This window comes from Rhinatrema bivittatum, chromosome 6 (genome assembly GCF_901001135.1).
Source record: "Rhinatrema bivittatum chromosome 6, aRhiBiv1.1, whole genome shotgun sequence".
NCBI lineage: Eukaryota > Metazoa > Chordata > Amphibia > Gymnophiona > Rhinatrematidae > Rhinatrema > Rhinatrema bivittatum.
Genome location: NC_042620.1, coordinates 90,042,033 through 90,063,640, shown reverse-complemented (window position 1 = coordinate 90,063,640; position 21,608 = coordinate 90,042,033). Strand labels below are relative to the sequence as shown.

Genomic DNA, 21,608 nt, shown 5'->3' with positions numbered 1-21,608 from the left:
TAGGGCAACTATGTATTAATTTATAAAACAACATCATGTATTTGGCATACAGAAATCCAAGAGCCAAATTACTTGTTGGAGGTGAAGATCTATCAGTCACGAAACAGGAGAGAAACCTGGGGGCTCTCTCAATGTGAGAAAGCAATCGGGAAAGCCAATAGTCAACTAGGATGCATAAAGAGAAGTATCACTAGTAGAAAAAGAGAAGAAATGTTACCTCTTACAGGTCTCAGGTGAGATCCTAGCATGTGTACAGTCTTCAGTTTTGGAAATCACATCTACAAAAGGACACTGATGAGGAAGGTCACCATAAATCATACACAGACATGTTGTAGGCACTAAAGATATACTTTCTAGAAAAATAAATAAAGGAAAAGGGAGATATGATACAAACATTCAAATATCCAAGAGGTTTTAATGATGTACCAGAAGGTAGCATTTTCCATAGAATGGAAAGCTTAAGGCGTAGGGCAGTGATGGCGAACCTATGGCATGCATGTCAAAGGTGAAACACCACGACGTTTTGGGTGGCACACCACCATCCACCAACACCCAGCGAAATTATAGGACCCCTGCAAGCCGTTGCGATCAACACTAGGCCTTGCAGCAGCCGTAGTAGAGCAGGAGCCTCCCTTGAGGTTCTCTGCTCATTTCTCTTGTTTTTCCCACAGCTTCATAGGCTTCTGCTTCTCTTCCGTCTGCCCCCCCCCCCCCCCCCCGTGGCTGTGATTGCAGCTCGATTTTTGTTTTTTTCTTCTTTTCCCTGCGGCATCACTGATAACTGTGGGACAGCTCTGTCCTCCCCTCACCACCACAATGGTGGGAAATGCTCCTGCGGCCTTCTCTCACACCCGCCCCGTCTCTCTCTCTCTCTCTCTGCTGTGGGAGGCAACAGCAGACCTTCCGCTACTACCTTACCATAGCTGAAAGCTCCTCACTAATTTCTGCAGATGGCCCCCCTTATGTTGGGGCCATGGCAAAAATTAACTCGCTGCCACCTAAACTGCATCAGGCCTTTCTGCCCACTTTGTCTCACACCAGCTGGTAGCCCTGCCTGGATCCCTCCTGACCACTAGTGTAAGTACATTTTATATATAGAGAGAGAGAGAGAGAGAGAGAGAGGCTGTATAAGAGGAGAGAGAGTGGGAGTGTGCAAGGGAGCATGTGTGCATGTGTATGTATTTGTCAGTGGGTAACAAGGAAGCATGTGAGTGGGTGTATGTCTGCATAATTGCTGTTTTCATCCTGATTGATAATCATGTGCTGTATGAAACTGTTTTTAATAATGAATCTGTTTTTTTCAATATTAGTTTGTTTTACTTGGTTTTCATTTTGGTCATTATTTGATATTTTTCTATAAAATACATATAAATACATATAAAATACAGTGATGGAGAGACCTTAGTGATGGAGAAAGGGAGATCAGAGATTGAATAAGACCCGTGACAGCACAGGCAGGCAGGCACACATGGGCAGATTGCCCCAGGCCATCTGATCCGAGACTTCTTCCTGGTTTTAAAATCTTTGAGAGAAATCACATGACAATGAAAAAGTTTGGGGAAAAAGGGCCTGTAGAAAGGAGTTAATCAGAGATCATTCTGATATTCAGTGCATTGAAACTAACTCGAAAGGTTTATCCGGCCGATGAAGCGGAGCTGCATTTTCCCATGCTGAGCATAGCTATGTCTGAGAAGAGTCATAGTAAAAGATCTAATTTTATACACCTTTTTTGTTTTTTTTTCTAAAATGGAATGCTCATGTTAATTAAGAAACATGAACTAATTAGGGAATCTTTACAGGCTGGCATTTTCTGTAGCTGAAATGTGCTCAGTCTTCATTATGACCCCCACCCTATTATTTGGATGGAAGTCAGTGGGACAAGATCTTGCTTGTCAGGGAAGTTCTATGAAGCAGAGTGGAAGTAAAATGTCTCATGATATATCCCTTTAACACACCCTGCAGACAGCTTCACATTCTTCATGTCCAAGGTCTTCCTTTACTTTAAGGGAACTTAGAATGCATTATTAAAATACAAAGTATATGGTAAGAATCACATTTACATATAAATTGCTTAAGGCATCTTCCTATATTGACTATGTCAAATCTTTTTTTTCCCCTCCCTTACATTTTCTTTAGAATTCAGAAGCAGTTTAATTAGATTTTTTTTTTTTAAGATCCAAGCAAATATATAATATTTCTTTCAGTATTAATTCACTTGAAGGAAATATCTAAGCTTCCACCAGTATCCGTAATATGATTTTCAGGGCTTGATTTCGGATACAAATCATTGCAGTTGGTTTTGCCACAGCTCTTTCACACAGGAATTTGGGCATATGTCTTGTGAGTGCCTGGGTCTGAAAGAAGGGCTCTGCTCATATTTTGTGAGCCCATTACATACATTGGTTCTTAGAGTCTGCTCAGAGCAAGTGTCTGCTTTTCCTTTTTTGCTGTTGGTTTTTTGGCCCGCAGTTTCTGCCTATAGACTTTGACATCATGAGCTTCCACTCGCAACCACCTAGGAGGAATTGTTTTTTATTATTTTATAAACCCTCCCTCCAACCCCACCCCCACCCCCACTGTATACAGGTACAGTAATCCTTCAATATACAAAAGAGTCACTTCCCTATAAGTTTTCTATATATATCAACATTCTGTAAATCAGGAGCCATTTTCACATTGATTTACATTATAAACTTGGCGATGTGCTCTCTACTACACTCCTCTACAATAAGAAGTACCTGCAGGATCCAATGTATTCCAGTCTACATCCAGGGAGATATCGCTACCACTCTCCTCTACAATAAGAAGTTCCTGCAGGATCCAATGTATTCCAGTCTACATCCAGGGAGATATCGCTACCACTCTCCTCTACAATAAGAAGTTCCTGCAGGATCCAATGTATTCCAGTCTACATCCAGGGAGATATCTCCACCATTCTCCTCTACAATAAGAAGTATCTACAGGATCCAGTGTATTCCAGTCTACATCCAGGGAGATATTAATTTGCTACCACTCTCCTCTACAATAAGAAGTATCTACAGGATCCAATGTATTCCAGTCTATATCCAGGGAGGCGTCTCTACTACACTCCTCTACAATAAGACGTACCTACAGGATCCAATGTTTTCCAGTCTACATCCAGGGAGCTACATCTACCTCACTGCTCTATAGTAATGAGCACCTACAGGATCCAAAGAGTTCCAATCTGCATCCAGGGAGATATCTCCACCACTCTCCTCTACAATAAAGTATCTACAGGATCTAAATTAATGCAGAAGACTGAAATTATTTTATCTGTCACTTTTGACTTTTTGCTCCTTTTCATGTTCTTTGGAGCATTTTCTCATGCTTACCTTCACTGGAGGAAGCCATCTTCTCCAGCAACGTTATTCTGTTTTATCCCTGATAATTTTCTTTCTTTTCTACTGATTATTTCCCCCAACATTTGATTTGTACAACCTTGTTTAATTTTATTTTGAGTTTTGATGCTTAAGAATTTATAAACTAAAGAATAGGACAAATTACTATTTGGGTGAGGCTCCACATGTCAGTATGCCAAATTCAGGAATCAAAATGTAAATTTGGTGAGAATGAAATTCAGTTAAGTGAGCTGTTGCATAATGAGGGATTGCTGCAGTTCCAGTCTGTAGTGCCCTGAGATCTCTACTCAAGCTATTGACATTTCTAATATTTTCTATATATCAACTGATATCACTTTATAAATACTATTGAATGCGGTTTCTCATTTACTACATCTATTGTCAATGGCAAACAAAACAAAATTGCAGTAGAATTAGACAACAATCATTTGGTTAATTCATACACCCACTAACACAAACCTTCGCCCTTTTGTCATAAGTCATGAGTAAAAAGTATGTGCTGAAATTCGGCAGGTTTTCTTTACTCATGTGCTAAAATAGAGTTAATGTTCAATGCAGTAAGCTGATGGTAAACTAATCATCAGGAGTTTTAAAACAAAAGAGCACTAAACTACACTAAGCCAAAAAATGTGCACACAAAGGTAGAGTAAGCATACACAAAACATGTTTGCATAAAAGTTGAGTTCCTAAAAGTTGGGAGCACAAAACATGAGAGGAGCACCAAAACTGTATTATATGCATAAAACACATTTTGTGCACAAAGCATGTTCTATATGCATAAATCATATTTTATACACATGTCCCCAGCACAAGACTCCCACACCACAAACTCTAGGTTCAGCCTCATAGGTTAACACTAGCTCCCCCTCTGACCAGGAATTAAATTTAAACTGTTAAGTAAATAGGAGTAAAGCCTACACACTTCTCTGCGTTGGGGAGTAACAGTTAATGCCTTGAGTAACATGGGATTTGCATGGAATTGCGCTAATTTGTGTGCACATTTTGACTTGCCTTTGTGTGCACACTTTTTGTGTGCTAAACTCATTAAATAGAGAGTAAAGTTGTACACACAAAAATGAGTGCTCATCTTCATGCTTCTATCAAAATAGTATTTACCCTTATGGCTTCTGAGCTATATTTCAGCAATCCTAGACCTCTCCTATTAGTAGGTGGCTGAAACTGAACTCGGGCTTTTTACCTGGCAGCACAACATTGAAAACACTGTACACATAAAACCTAATGCTAACAGCCGTGCTATCAATTTTTAAAAGTACAGAAATTAGTAAGGAGTAAAAGCAAGCTCATTGCTTTTCCTTTCTTGTGATATTTATTCCATTTCTAAGGTGATAGTGGGGCTGCTGTGATTATGGTTGTTAGGCTGTTTGTAACGGATGTTTTTCTTTCCAGAGCTTTATTGCTGAGACTCGAGCCCCACCAGAGATAGCCTGAAAGCATGGGATTTAGACGGGTCTACAGGTACTTCTCTCAAATTAGTTGTGCACATTTGATATGCATCTTCTAGCACTTGTTAGCATGATGCCAAAATTACTGCGCACATTAATAGCGACTGCTTAGAATTCCAAAGGATCCACATTTCTCCAGACATGAGATCTTCTTTAGGACCCAGGGAGAAGTGTTTTCAAGGAAGCTCCAGCACCTGAATGAATTTCTCCACCTTCGCTATGCTTGTGTACCTGTCTTCCTTATAAGGAAAACAAGGAAGTGGATGACATAGTGAAGTTCCATAACCATGTTGAACTTGCTCCTGTACCCAGCCTGTCGTCTTTACCTGAGCAGGTAGCCTTTGCTTTCATTCTGTAATGTTCTTTGCTACACACTTATTTTTGGGCCAGTATCGTAAACTGAGCGCTTCTACAACTGAGAGGAAAATCAAACTTTCAGAATGGTCTGGATTGAGCTTGTTACACCATAGGTAATTCATTTTTCTATGTTTGCTCAGCCAGAACTGAAAACGAATGGGGATTGAATTGTTTTACCTGTTTTTCCTATTTCTGCAAAGAAATAACAATGTGCAAGGTAAGAGCCAAGTTCGTGAGTCATGTGTGCTTGACCATGGCTTCTTTTCTTTAATTATCTGACTGCTTATTAGTGCACTGTTTTGGTGCACACTGTATTTGTTCTGAACCTGCTAGCCATAATCCAATCTTGTTGGCGATATATGAAACAATGCTGGTTTCTTGTGCAGACCTGCGGTATATAGGCATTGTGTATAGGAACCGGACTAGATAAACATACACATTTTCTAATATTAACTATGAAGAAGTGCTTTAAGAATGGAAGATTTTGCCATGTGGCTGTAATTTGACTGTGATTTGATCTCCTTTAGCACAGATCTCACTAGATTACAGTTTGTAGAGTACATGCAGTTTTCTGCAATACTTTTACCCAGAAACCTGGTTTTAAATGTTATACAACATAAATTCTGCTGCCATATTGTGCTGTGTTGTTTTATTTATGATTATTCTGATCATGATGTTGATTAGAAATGTATACATTTTTTTAAATCATTCTGCATGGAGTATAATTTGTGTAACCCAAAGCATAAACACTACATACACCTATAATCAAATACTTATAAACGCAAAAACACTCATCAGGATTGGCAAGATTATTTTTCTAAAACATGATCTTGTGTGTTATAAACTGTTCCATGAAATAAAAGTAGTTTATTTAACAGTACTGATGCACTAAGTTTTGTGAGCTGAAAACGCCTGATTCTTAACAATGGCACCTTTCTGGCTTTGAATGCAGGAAGCTGTTCTTCTGGGAGTGCAGTGACCTGTGAAGACTGCTTGCTTTTAGGACCACACTGTGCTTGGTGCTCTCAAGAGGTGAAGTAAATATCTCATTGTTGCAAAAATGATTCCTCTTTGAGGTGAAGTGTCCTTACCAGCCATACATTCTGCATGTGTGCATCACATATGGAAAATGGTGCATCAGATATTAAGGGTGGCATTATTTAATAACAGTACATTTCTGTTTATCAATAAAGGCACTAAGACTCTCCTCACAGTTAAGAAGGAAGTAAGCCAAACTACCTCAGCATGAGTTTCTGCCCTCCCACCTCACTTCCTTTTTTCCCTTATACACATTGTTAATGGGACAGAGTTTTGATTTCTTCAAGTGTTACCCAATTACAGTATGGAATACATTTTATGCACTTCTCACACTTAACCCTGGCACTCTCTATATTGATCAAATTCTGATTTTATTAGAAAAGGAAGTAGAAATGTTGAATTTACTGGTCCTACCCAGAATCACACCCACCCTTCCTAGTTTTTTTATATAGATTGTTGGGCACATATTAATTTTCTTGAAGATAGTGGTCCTATCTTAAATTAAACTTCACCTATTAATCCGCCTTTGAGACTTTAATCTTATTCCTGGTTCTCCCAAAATGCTTATTTTTCTTGTCTCTCTGTCTTTCTTGACTAGATTGACTCTTTCTTGTGAGTCATTGTGCAGCACTATGTACACCATGTAGTGCTATATAAATGTTTAATAGTAGGAGGAGGACGAGAAGCAGGCACCATTAGCTCAACCAACCTGAAGTGAAATGAAGGCTATTTTGCAACCATGCAGACAGCATACAGCAGATGAATATATACATGTATTCAATTTATGCATAACCTGAAAATTCTTTTCTGTAGAAGGCTATTTCATGAGTCCTCATGAGACTATCCCCATCTGATATTGACTATGGGGTAGATTTTCAAACCGCGCGATTTGGCCTACTTTTGCTGGCGCATCAGGCGCAAGCAAAAGTACGCTGGATTTTAGTAGATACGCGCGGAGCCGTGCGTATCCGCTAAAATCCGGGATCGGCTCGCGCAAGGCTATGGATTCTGTATAGCCGGCGCGTGCCGAGCCGCGCAGCCTACCTCCGTTCCCTCCGAGGCCACTCCGAAATCGGAGCAGCCTCGGAGGGAACTTTCTTTTGCCCTCCCCTCACCTTCCCCTACCTAACCCACCCGCCCGGCCCTGTCTAAACCCCATCCTTACCTTTGTCGGGGGATTTACGCCTCCCAGAGGGAGGCGTAAATCCCCGCGCGCCAGCAGGCCGCTAGCATGCTGGGACGCGACCTGGGGGCGGGTCCGGAGGGCGCGGCCACGCCCCCGGGCCCGCCCCCGGAACGCTCCCGACACGCCCCGAAAATGCCGCGGGGTTCGGGCCCGCCCCTGACACGCCCCCAACACGCCCCCTCAGAAAACCCCGGGACTTACGCGAGTCCCGGGGCTCTGCGCGCGCCGGTAGGCCTATGTAAAATAGGCTCACCGGCGCGCAGGGCCCTGCTCGCCTAAATCCGCCCAGATTTGGGCGGATTTAGGCGAGCAGGGCTCTTAAAATCCGCCCCTATGTCTCTGCCCATTTTTCCCTGATCACTATCTCTTCTAGTAGTGGTGCCAGTTAGTGCCAAAATATTTATAATGAACAGAAACAAGCAACTCATTTTACATAAGCCAAGAGCTAACATTTGGAGGGTTATGACTTTTGATCACTACCAAACTGTTGCATTTGAACCAGTGATCAAAACGTAGAAAGCTCTCTCTTTCTCTCTCTGCAAGTATGATAGTATCCTGCAAGGCAGGTATGTGTCAGTCAAAGGTGACAGAAAACTCTATTTCCAGGAGTAAAAAGGGATGCTGTAGCTACAACAGGAAACTGTGGGAGAAATGAATAAGTTCACCGACAATGAGAAGAGTTAACACAGCCCCTAGGAAGAGTGTGGTGCTAAATAGGGCAGGTAGTCTGGAAAGATTCCTTGACAAGTGGGTGAGCCAGAATGCCACATTACTTGAATACAAGTGCTATGAATAATTAGACAGCTATAAAACAGCTCAAAACGAAGCAACGGTGATCAGAACTGGAGAGAAAAACTGCTGGGAGAAAACTAACTGCAAACAGAACCACTGTGGGGCTGAATAGCACCCGAGAGGTCAATAAGTGCATGGAGAGCTCCGCCTTCAAAGCTGTAGCTGTCCATGCAGGTAGGACTATGCCTAGGCCTAGACTTAGGCACAGGCCTACTAGATCTGTGCCAAGGGTGGCAAAATTTGGGGGAGTAGCCGAATAGCAAATTTCTTGCCACCCATCACCCTGCAATCCTGCCCTAGACTTTGGAAGGTGCCACTACCTCCTCCCCTGGACCTCATCTCCAGCAATGATCCTCAAAGCACAGTGAGCCTGGGGACTAAGACTACACTCATAATCCCTACCTTTTCTGGGCTTCCATGTGGGGACAGGGACTGTGAGCACAGGCTTAATCCCCACGAGTGCTGTACTTTGAGGATCATCACTGGAGCTGAAGTCCAGAGGTGCCACGCATATCTTGGACATTTGCCAGTTGGAGTGGGGGGGGGAGGGGGTGGAGGGCTATGTGGCCCTTGCCTGAATCAGTGTCTCAGGGCAGTGGCCAATCAAATCCATCCTTGACCGCAGCAGAGCTTACTCCTGCCACTGTCATAACAGCAAGAAAACTCTGGCATGGCGTAAGTAAGCTCCGGAACCAGGACATCTTACCTGCTCCTTCTAACAGCCCTGCCTGTAAATACAATAGGAACCTCCCGAGTCTTATTTGTTGTATTTATTATATTTATTTATTTGTTGAATTTATTTCATGCCTTTCCCAAAGCTTGGGGCGTGGTACAACAATATTGCCAATACAATGTAAAACATAATCATCTCACACATAGAATTACAATAAACAGATAAAATAAAGTTCAAACATTTTATAGCCTGAGAAAATCCTAGCCCAACAATAAATTATATTATAATAGAACAATAAGTTATAATGGTGTAAGACAGCAAATCATCTAAAAAGAAAATGACAACACAGTATACACTAAAAGAAATTGGTGAGTCTACAGTAAAAACAGATATCAGACACAGCTCAGAACATATGGAAGCCCAGATGGCAGTCTCCAAATGCCTATATATATAGCCAAGCTTTGACTAGTCTTCTAAATTGAAAAAGGGACTTTAACAGGCATGCTTCTTTTGGCAACTCATTCCAGAGCCTAGGAATATAACCTGTAAATGAGCACCTCTTCCACAGATCTTTGGGCTCTTCTAGGTATGTATCTAATGAGGTGGTCTCTAAAATAACTGGGGGTCTTTACATTTAACAATGTGAAAGTCCACATCAGAACTTTAAACTAGCATCCATAAACAAATGGGAAGCAGTACAATCCCTTTAAAACCAGGGAGATGAGGTCAAATAACTTTCAGTTAGAGAATAGCCTAACCACTGCAATTTGCACAGACTGTAATTAACAAATACTTGTCCTAGATAGGCCATTTAGGAGCCCAGTGCAATCATTTATTCTAGACAAGACTTTAGCGTACTTAACCTGCACCAAGCAAGTGTCCTCTGCAAAAGGTCTCTCAATCTGCACATTTTATACTAGATGGAAAAATGCACTCCTAGTCAAGAGACAAGATATGGGTCTCTAACAACAAAGTGAGTCCAAAATGATTCCCAGATTATGAACCTGCAACTTACATGATAAAAAAAAAAATCTAATTTAACTTGTACAGCAGGCATTGCATTCACTGATTTCCCAACCCACAGCATCTCTGATTTATTAGGATATAATCTTAACCTATTATTATGTGCCAGGCACTCAGTGAGCTTCTGAAGTACAATCTCACTGTTAGAACAGAGTGGAAGACATTGTCCTTCATCATCCACATTGATGTGTTAATTTACCCTAAACAAGCCAATAATTTCACTGAAAGGATAAATTTACTTTTGTGGGGAGAGCCCCAAATTTGTGCCCTCTTCAAATTCTAGTAATACCATCAATTTTGGATGAGGGAGATCTGAGAGTTTTATTGCCTGAAGTGTTTATGGATGTTGTTGAAGCTGCAGTTCTGAAGAGTGACCACTGGTGTAATGCTGGGCTATAATACCTGGTAGAGTGGAAAGGTATCTGAGTGATGGTTTGTTGGGTGATGTGGTATCCCCTTAAGTTATAGGAGATTTTGATGGGTTGGGAGCATCCTGGGAAGGTATAAATTCTGGGTCAAATTGAGTAGAGTTGCCCTTTCTAGGTTGAAGTTTGAGAGAGAGGGACCTCCAGGATGTAGTTGCCCTAAAGTAGCCAGTACTTGAAGCTAATGGGTCCTGGGGACTCCTCCAGTACAGAGTGGGACCCTACAGGGGCTTTTCCCCTTCAAGGGAAGAGGCCCAAAGCCATGGAGCACAAAGAGGGTTTCCTACCCTGAGGAAATGTCCAAGAGATAAGATTGGAAGAGGCAATTCCTCTCTCTGAGGAAATGGTGGAAGAATGGAGAAGGGGATTGGTTCAATACAAGGAGAGCCCCACTGAGATCTGAAGCATGAAAGCAACTGAGGAATCTTGCACATTGTCCAAGAGAGAGGCCCAGAATGAAGGATGAGTGGTTCCTGAGATCATCGTGTTGTGATTAACTCTTGGGGTCAGATGTAAGTGACCATAGGTGGTATATTGGGGATATTGCATACTATGTCATAGAAGAGTTCTGAGGAGGAGAGACCATGCCCCACAATTTGGAGTCTGGTGTTTAAAAGGAATAGGGAGACCACGTGATGTGGTGAGCGCGAGCAGACATGCTTAAGCAGGGCTCCGGGTGCCGCGCTCCATTTTCCAACAATTATGGAACCGGAATCTCTCTGAATTAGGAAAAAAGCTGGGCGATTACAGAGTTTATGTTGATTACCATGTATATGCAGCAATCGCCCTCTGGAATGCCGATTCGTACTGGCAAAGAAAAGAGAGAAAAATCGAAAACGGTAGACCCTAAATGGCGGCTACTCCCGAGATGCAGGGCACAAGGGAGGTTTCAACAAATATGCCAGAGAACCTCAAAACCATAATAATGGAGGTACTGGATCTAAAACTAGTGTCGATATCAGCCCAGCTCTCGGAAGTCCGCTCAGCCCTTAATGAACTTAATCCACGATTTGAACAAATCGAGGGCAGAGTGGCGATCCTAGAGGATGATGGCCTTGCCACAATCACTAAGCTTTTGGCTTTGTAGAAGACGATCACAGCTCAAAATTAAAAAATAAAAGACCTCGAGAATCGAGCACACAGATCCAATATCCAGCTCCTGGGCTTACCCGAAACATTGGCGGAGAGAAATTTGGGAGCATTTCTAGGAACATGGCTGCCGGAATCTCTCCACCTAACCGAGCTCCAGGCCTCATTTCGTATCGAGCAAGCTCTCCGATTACGTCAACGGAGGGAAGGTGATACGAGACCACGGCTGGTCATTGCCAAAGTATTAAACTTTGCACACAAGCAGGCCATATTGCAAGCCTATCGCAAAACAAATGACCTCACCTACAATTCTATGAAAATCCAGATATTTCAGGACTACTCAGCACAAGTCTCCTCATCGCGACAAAAGTTCTCCCCAGTTTGCTCTGCTCTCTTTGCGAAACAAGTAAGGTTTCTTTACAATTTCCTGCACATCTCAAAATCTGGCATAATAATAAAATTCAACTTTTTGAGACAGTGGAAGAAGCGCAGAAGTTTATGGACATCAATATCGGATGATTGGTCAAGAGACTGGTGGCTTAACGCATAAAGACATTCATCTGGTACTGGGAGTACCGAAGAGCGCTGTAAGTTTTTTGTTTTCTTCTCAGACATGCACACAGGAATATCGGGGGACCCCGCCCAAATTTTGAGACTCCACAACCATTACACTCTAGGGATCTTATGTGGACAGCAAGGCCCTGCCAGACCATGTGCAGTGGATACTGGAGGCCATATGCCCCTTTCTGGCTCTTTTTGAGTGAAGTAAACTCTTTGGGGCATCAGACGTGTGATACCTGGCTGCACCAATTATTGTTGTATATGAGATACCTCAGCGGCAGACATTGCTGGAGCCGCAAGGAAAATGAGAACTCCAGCCATGGGCTTGGAACAACTTAAGATCCACATTGGAGCAGAAGGTTCCCCTATCCACGAGTCGAACATCATAACATCTGTCCCCGCTATGGTTTTTGACTACCCCAGGGGTGCTATGTGATGTGGTTTCTTTTTTTATTCCCGGTTTTGGATTTTACATACACCCATTTAAGGAGAAGCGAACATGATCTCGGACCCCATTTTTGGAGCCTTAAGATTTTTACTTTCTATTATGCTTAAGGGGAAGATGACGGGAGGGGGGAGGGGGAGGAAGGGTGGATGGGGAAGGAGAAGGAAGGAGGGGAGGGGGGAAGGGGGATTGGGGAAGGGGGGCTGGGGGAGGGGTGGAGGGGGAAATAGGGGAGGAGAGGGGGGAGGGATGGATGGGGAGGGGGGCCTCTCAGTCTATGGATAAACCATATAGGGTATATCATGCAAAGCTGATTAGAAGTAGGATAGGATCTGCAAGGAGAGCACTCAGAGAAGACCTTGCCAACCCAACAAATAGAGGTACAGATGAAATGGAGGAGACGGCAAATCCCCCTCACCTAGCATGTCATGGACGGTCACTGAGCAGAATTGATGCACTAGGGATTGGATATAAGATTGCCTTTATTGTCGGTGGTCCATTTCTAAACTCTACACATGCAGAGTATAATGGATGATTCCACTGTTTAATATCCTGGAATATAAATGGGTTGGGATCACCTGTCAAAAGATACAAGGTTTTACAACAATTAGCAAATGTAAGCCCACAATTGCCTGTCTACAAGAGACTCACCTATCAGCATTATAGAGCCAAAAATTGAAAAGAAATTGGGTGAGTTCCTGCTATTACATTCCCGCTAAGGGAAAGAAGGCAGGAGTTGCGATTTTGGTGCATAAATCTGCTTCTTTTCAGCTCATGACTGTCCACCAGGACACCGATGGCCGATTTGTAATGGGAATGGGAATGTTTAATGGTAGAGAGGTTACGATCTGTTCGTTATATGCACCAAATGCGTACTCACACACATTTTTTACCTATGTTTTATCTCAATTAGTTACGCATGCCCGCGCCGGCCATCCACACTGGATGCCTGCATGTGACAGGGGCCGGCCAATGGCACGGATTCCCTGTCACATGGTAAGGGCAAAGGGCCATCAGCGCCATTTTTATTAGTGGCAGCCAATAGCCCGAGAGCGGGAGATCGCTCCCCATGCCCCCACTGGACCACCAGGTAATTTTAAAAGGTTTTGGGGGGGTCAGGAGGGTGGGGGAGGCTAAGGGGTAAGTTTTAAAGGGTCGGGTGGGTTTTTTTTTTTTTATCGGGCCATCAGCACCATTTTTATTAGTGGCAACCAAAATGGCGCCGATGGCCCGTGAGTGGGAGATTGCGCCGGGACTCCCCCCGCTGGACCACCAGGTAATTGAAAACATTTTGGGGGGGTTCGGGAGGGTAAGTGATTCGTTTTAAAGGGTCAGGGTGGGTTTAGGGGTTGTTTTGGTGTGCCGGTTTTCCCGCCCTCCCCCCAAATAACTCCCGTACCCGATTAACGGTTTTTAACGATAAATCGGGGGAATTTGTATTGTATCACGCACTCTAACGATTTTTGACGATATAAAATATATCGGACAATTTTTTAAATCGTCAAAAAACGATTCACATCCCTAATAGTTACATAAATCTCCCCTGGGCCAACACAGCTCCAGTTGGGATGGGAAGGGAGTACCTTTCCTTTGTATGGAATTTGACCTCATAGACTCTTGGCGCATACTACACCCAACTGAGAAAGATTATACACATATTTCTCGGGCCCATACCTCACTATCCAGAATAGATTAAATATTGGTACCCCGAGAAGGGTTTAATGCCTTGACTGAGACAAAAGTGGGGCCACAAGTGATCTTGGACCATGCCATTATTTGGGTGGACCTGCAATTTTCAGTAAAAGAACCATGCGAGCAATGCTGGAAGTTTCCAGGTTTTCTACGAGCAGATCCTGAATTTAAAAGTTATCTTCAAAAATGCTGGGAGGAATTTGCTCTCCATAATCGCCCACATGTTGAGAATACCTAAATTTACTGGGAAACTGGCAAAGCAGTTATGAGAGGGGAGGTTATTGCCTTTTGTGTCAACACGCAGACGCCACATTAATCATGTCATTTTGAACCTAGAGACCCAGCTGGAAAAAGCTAAGAAAGAGCTCATATCCCAACCCTCACCACACTTACACACGGCATATTTTGCTATACAACATGACCTTAATTACTTATTACAACAGCGAGCCCAAAACTCTTTACAGGTAGCAAAACACAATTTTTTTCGCTTTGGAAACAAAGCAGGTAAGCACCTTGCTAATTTAGTATGCACTCACAGAGGGAGAACCTTTATACCCTCCATGAAAATAGTTCATGGTCCCACTGTCACCAAGGAGATATACGAAATTCTATGAAACCCTATACACTGATGACGTCCCTGGCGGTGCCAAAGAAGAGGCAGACTTCTTTGCCCAATTGAATCTTCCTACTCTCTCAGTGTCACAGCTTGCCTTCCTCAATCGCCCAATATTGCCTATCAAAGTCTTTAACGCTATCTCTACTAGTCAATCTGGTAAGACCCTAGGGCCTGATGGCTTTTCCTTTGACTTCTATAAAATGCTAAAACCACAATTTGTGCAACCATTGATGGCTCTGTTCAGAGTGGCTGTTAACAGAAATACTCTTCCCCCTCATTTCAACACAGCCTATATTACAGTCCTTCCCAAACCAGGTAAAGACCCTCATTACCCTGTGTCCTATCGACCATCTCCCTTCTTAATTGTGATCTAAAAATACTAGCTAAAGTACTAGCACAAAGATTGAGTATTCTTCTTCCCTCCCTTATTTCTGAACACCAAGTGGGATTTGTAAAAAACAGGCCAGCATGTTCCCACATCATTAAATTGCTTTTAGCCATATCCTCCTCAATATCTCACAGGACGCCAGCCCTGGCTATAGGATTTGATTCCAAAAAAGATTTCGATAGAGTGTCCTGGTCCTATTTATTCTCGGTTTTGAAATGTTACGAATTGGAAGGTAATATACTAACTTATATCTCTTTGCTATACACTGCCTCTAAATCACACATTGTAGCTAATGGGTGCAAATCCTCGATGGTACATACAGGATGAGGAGTCTGTCAAGGTTGTCCTCTCTCTCTGCTGCTATACATACTCGCCATAGACCCCCTACTACGGAAAATTGCCCAAACACCGACGATCCAAGGATATTCACCAGGTCCACACGAATTTAAAATTGAAGCTTTTGCAGATGACATTTTAATTTTTAGGTATCTTTAGCCACTTTACTTTAGATCCAGGCCCTCTATGGCAAATTTGCTGGGTTATGCATCAATCAAGAAAAATCAGAAGCCTTAGATGTTGGGGGCAATGTGCGGAGAACATTCGTGTTTAGCACATGGAAATTTATAAGAATTGACTCATTTCATTTCCGTAACATGACTTTTGTGAAAATTTGTTGCCCAGTGTATCCCTTGTTGTTTTGTACACTCAGTCTGCTGGAAACCCCAGAAATAAATGTTCTGTTTCTTGATGATACCTTGGAGTGTGAGACCCTGTTTTATCCCAAGATGTGAGTTGTGGCTGGTATCAGAACTGAGTGAAAGAGGGGAACAATCAGAGGGGGGTCAGAGAGGGAAAGCAGATGTGGTTGAGTTTCCTTTTCCAGCTTGGTCAGAATTGCCCTTGCCTCCTTGCCTGGTCCACTATACCATTTGTCCAACCAAATTTATTGTGAATCATACCGAGAGACTGATGGTCAGCTGCTAAACAGACATCAGATACCTCTCACATATTGTGTGCCCCATCAGGGGCGTTATACTGCATTAATTCCCTCCACTCCGCCCACAGACCAGCCTACACAGAGCAGTTCACCCACATGCACAGTCACCTATCAATTACTTCTAGAAGCCTTCAGATCCAAATTCATTTATTCATACCTAAGGCAAGAGTAACTTTGAGACAAAATACTGCTGCAACCATGTAGCTCTTATACTTTTTTATACTTTAGGAAAAATAGGAAAGCTAGCTCAAACAAAACTTCTTCACTTACTCTATCAGCAAGTTTACCCCTATTTCCCCCCCAACCCCCTCAAAAAACAAACAAACAGTATTATTTTAATTTTAAAGACTGACTAAACTTTTCCATGCAAGATCTACTTTCTAAAATATCAGTGCTACTTTTACCAGCAGAGTTTGCAACTTACTTTGTCAAAATTGCTTGGGCCTACCCTGTCTGTTTTTCTTAGACTATTGTATAGCTACATTTCATTTCATCGTGTCATTATTTCTTTTTCATTCATTCTCTCTCACTGCAAACACTCCAATTTGCCCTCCACATGCTTTCTACTTGGATACAAACCCATTTTTATCTATCCAGCTAACATCTAGTCAAACTCACAGAATACATCCATGGGACTATATAGACATCAAAAGATACATATAGTTCGATGATATAGTTCTATGAACTTTGCAATGTTATTAACAAATGGAATTCATCCACACTATGTACTAATCGCACTAGACAGCACAATTATACACAAAAAGTGGAATATAAATAATAATAATAATAATAATAATTACATATTTCTCATATAGTCTATTACACACATATTTTACTCACCACAAACACAAACATTCCATTTAAAACACAACAATCTTCCAGTACATATGTATCACAACACAAAGCAGTAAGATACTGACACCACACACTGTAAATATAACAATAATAATGTAGTGGTGACTCCATTTATCTACCTATCACTAAAGTCAGAATAACTGGCCAGTAGCTACCAAACTCTTCACTTTTATGATGCGGGACAACATCTATCCTTCTCCAGTCTCTTGGAACAATTTCTGTCTCTAAACTGTGATTGAATATAAATGTCCACGGAGCTATCAAAATCTATCTAAGCTCCTTTAATATCCTATGACCTAAGCCCTGTTGCTTTTTCCAATTTTAGCTTTCCCAGCTCCATGCAAATTCTCTCTTCTGTAAATGAAATGATATTTATTCTTCTATAAAATATCAATGGTCCTTTTTCAATCCCTTTTTAAAACATTGCTCAGTATTTCTAATTTTTCTTTGTCACTCTTCAATGGTTCTAATTTTCACTTCTTAGTTGTGACAGCATAGTCAGTCAAAGGTATGACCCCCAAAGCCAAAAGTGGGCGGCGAATAGATAAGGTGAGAATGGCAGGTTCTAACTAGAGGAGAGATAGCCACCTTCACCTTGGTTTGAGTCCTGAGGTGTTGGTGGCTGGCAGGACTTAGACAAGAACAACAGGAAACATAAGGCACATATTAAGGCAATGCAGAAACCAACCCTGGAAACATGAAGGTACTCAAAGAAGCAGGACAGGACCACTGCAGGAAAACCAGGAGACATGAAGGTACCCACGGAAACAGTTTAGAATTACTGCAGGAGGACTGAATACATGAAGCAAACTAGGACCAAACAGGATCATAGGATACACAAAGCAATCTAGGAGTAAACATGAACAAGAAACATAGGACAAAACATAAGATTAAGCTCTGGCAAAGTACAGACTGTGAGCCTGGAATATAACTGGGTCCAAACAGGAACAAAATGGCTGTCCACAGGAAGTATGGGCCATAGAACTGAGAGGACAAAACAGATAGTCCAAGAGGCCCATTGAGGCTGTCTGCTAGTAGGAAGCAAGAATTGCCCAAAAAGGCTTTATATCAGTCTTACAGTTCCTATACTAGTGTACCATAGCCTGTCTTCTCCTTGCCATTCAGAAAATATAACTGAGCTTGACAGTTTCCTAAAATCCTCCCATAATTTCTTAAACTCCTCTAATACTACCTCGACGTGGTTCCTAGCCAGTAGCCAGGTCATTTGTCCCCAAGTAGACTATGACATCAGTATCCTTCCTTTCTCTCTACTCCAGCAATACTAAGAATGTTCATAGTATTCTCGCTAGCTGAAAATTCCAGTAGGCATTTGATGTTCTTATCTCCTGTCAATCCTGTCCCTAAATTCTTTTCCTCTAATGACAGAGTCCTCCACCAAAAAGAATTTCCTTTTTCTGCAATCCTTCAGCAGTCCACCTTTGGTTCCATCTTCAACTCTGTCCCTAAATCAGCTGCCTCTGTGGGACTTTCATTTATTGCTAATGCTGTGAAGGAGTTGTGTGGCAATATCTTGAGACATGTCTTTGACTCACAGCTTTAACTTTTTGTGAGGCCAATGTAATCCATCTACTCCTTATTTTTCAGATCCTATGTGAGAATGGGGGCAGATATAATAGACATAGTGATGATCCCTTTAATTCTGGCCACTTCTACCTTGAGCTGAGTCATCTCCATTATCAGTGCAGAGAGCTAAGAACATAAAAACATAAGAAGAATATAAGAAATTGCCATACTGGGTCAGACCAAGGGTCCATCAAGCCCAGCATCCTGTTTCCAACTGTGGCCAAACCATGCTACAAGTACCTGGCAAGAACCCAAAAACTAAGTAGATCCCATGCTACTAATGCCAGTAATAGCAGAGGCTATTTTCTAAGTCAACTTGATTAATAGCAGGAAATAGACTTCTCCTCCAAGAACTTATCCAAACCTGTTTTTTTTTTAAATTATTTATTTATCTGTAATTTCTATTTTACAAACAAGAATTTGAATTACATTCAATATATTGCATTGAAATTGTAAACATGCATTTCAAATTAAAAATATAATATTAATTGAAATGCATCTCATATTGATAAACAATTTTTATATTTGTAAAGCAATAATAAAAGAAATAATAAACACACTGAGATTAAGTGAGGAAAGAAAAATCAGGAGAGTCTATAAAGGAAAAAAAGAGCTCTTAATATGTAACAAGCACATTGACATTGCTGTTTTCTATTAATTTACCTTTACCTTTACCCATTTTTTGAGGTATTGGTGATGAAGTCACAGGTTCTCGTGATTCTATGAACTGATGCAATTGGTCTATTAAGGAAAAACTAAAGGACTCACTTCCTCTTTTTAAGATACACTGACAAGGGTATCTCAATAGAAGGAGTAGCCCAATGAGGTTACTCTTTGCCTTACTGCCAAAAATTCTCGCCTTTTATTAGGAGTAACAGGAGCTAAGTCAGGAAAAAGTTTCACATTTTGACCATAATATGATATAGGATATTTCTGAAAATAGCTTTTCATAAGTTTGCTGATATCTAATGTTGTAATAAAAGAAACTATTAATGTGTTTCTTTCTAATATTTCCAAAGTTGAATTTTCAAGAAAGGTAGTAAGATTTGCTGGTACCGAAACAGCAACTTGAGGGGTACTTTTTTTTTTACAAAGAAAGAAGTATTTATAGATAACAAACCTTCAGAAAAACCTAGTACCTCTGATAAAAATCTCTTTAAGGTAACAAATGGTATTTCTCCTGCAACTTTAGGAAAATTAAGAAACCTAACATTCAGATGTCGTGCATTATTTTCTAATAATTCTAATCTTTTGGAACATGATAATTGATCTTTAATCATGGCTGTGCTCAATATTTGAATAGATTTAATCTTTTCCTCAGTTTCCTGAACTCTATTTGTAACTTCTGTCGTTTGTTGCTGTAAGGATTGAAACTGTCCTTGAAAATTTAAAGAAACTGAATCAATTTTCTTTTCAAGACTGTTCACAGTCACATTCAAACTGTTTACTATATCCCAAATATCTCGTAATGTAGCTGTCTCCGATCTTAATGATGCGGACTGATGTTCTTCTGGAAAACCATGTGGGGGGGGAGGGGAATCTTGATGTAAACTTGAGGAAAGTACTATTCCCCCATCATCTGGAGGAAAGTCCTTTTGTATTACCCTCTTTTTTACTCCCCTGTTTTCAACTTCTGAGATGGAAGCTACCCCTTCTTTCGCTGCGTCACATCCCACATCTTTAGGTGGCACAGCTGTTGCTCCTTCTGCTCCTCGTTGCACTGGAGGCGAGCGTAGGTCAGGACTTAGGGAAGCCTCTTCTAAGGGAGCTGCCTGTTCTCCTTCCAGTGAGCTCCCAACAGATTCACTGGCACCCTGATTTTTCAGCTGTGTCATGAAACGCTCAATTTCTAACTGCATTAGCGGGGGCAGGGTCTCAGAAGGGAAGACCCTAACCTTGCCTTTCCTTTTTGCAGGCATTAATAAAAAGCAATTTATTTTAGGTATCAGGAACAGTCAGAGAGAGAAGTTTCAATTTGTGCAAAATTTCTACTCACGGGTCTCAGTGAGATGGCCGGACAAGAATTCCTCGTCAGTCCGTCTAGTCCGGACTAAGCCGGACAAAGCCGCGCGCCAGCGGCGGTGGTGCGCTGCTCCCGAGCAGTTTTTATAGCTCGTAGGCTCCTCCTCCAGAGCTTCCTGTGGTAAGCGTTGTTCCGGGGCTGGGCTGAGGAAACAGTCCGGTCCTCACCGCTGCGCCGCTCCCGAGCAGTTTTTATAGCTCGTAGGCTCCTCCTCCAGAGCTTCCTGAGGTAAGTGTTGTTCCGGGGCTGGGCTGAGGAAACAGTCCGGTCCTCTATCCAAACCTTTTTAAACTCAGCTACACTGACTGCACTAACCACATTCCCTGGCAACAAATTCCAGAGTTAATTGTGCGTTGAGTGAAAAAGAATTGTATCCTATTAGTTTTAAATGTGCCACATGCTAACTTCATGGAGTGCCCCCTTGTCCTTCTATTATCTGAAAGAGTAAATAACTGATTCACATTTACCCGTTCTAGACCTCTCAGGATTTTAAAGACCTCTATCATATCCCCTCTCAGCCGTCTCTTCTCCCAGCTGAACAGCCCTAACCTTTTCAGGCTTTCCTCACAGGGGAGCTGTTCCATCCCCTTTATCATTTTGGTCAACCTTCTGGGGAACAATAAAGTCTCCAGAAGGTCTCTTTAAAGCCTGCTGCCTTAGAGTATTATAGTATACCATGCCCATCATTTCTTCTACTTTTATTTCTGTTTCAATAAAAACTATAAATAAGCTAACACTGTTTAAAACGTTCCTGTCCACTATGAAATGGGTTTTTTTTTAACCACCAGATTTGAGCACAAGAATCATCTTTTCTAAATGAGAATGTAACAGAAAGAGTCTGACCCCTTCACTAAGAAAAATGTACATAAATGTACATAAAAAAATAGGAAATAGGGTGGATGAGTGTATGTGTGGGGGGGGGGGGGGGGACTCGCTAGTCAATAAGAACAAAAATAGCACTGAATTACAACCAGTGAAAAGTCCCATCTCACTCCTCAGATAGAAACGGTGAATTATAAAA

The 21,608-nt window shown here is 41.7% G+C and overlaps 1 protein-coding gene across 3 annotated transcripts in view; it reads left to right on the top strand.

The window, feature by feature from the left end:
• Window positions 1–21,608, top strand: part of ITGB6 (integrin subunit beta 6) — a 239,099-nt gene that overhangs the window by 64,986 nt on the left and 152,505 nt on the right. The window contains exons 2-4 of one of the 3 annotated variants that reach the window (XM_029605586.1): window positions 4,788–5,177; window positions 5,345–5,417; window positions 6,153–6,232. In XM_029605586.1, the coding sequence (XP_029461446.1) occupies window positions 5,357–5,417; window positions 6,153–6,232 (141 nt within the window). In that variant the 5' untranslated portion in view covers window positions 4,788–5,177; window positions 5,345–5,356. Of the gene's footprint in view, window positions 1–4,787; window positions 5,418–6,152; window positions 6,233–21,608 lie in introns of all 3 variants that reach the window. The other 2 variants (XM_029605587.1, XM_029605585.1) reach the window with 2 other exon arrangements.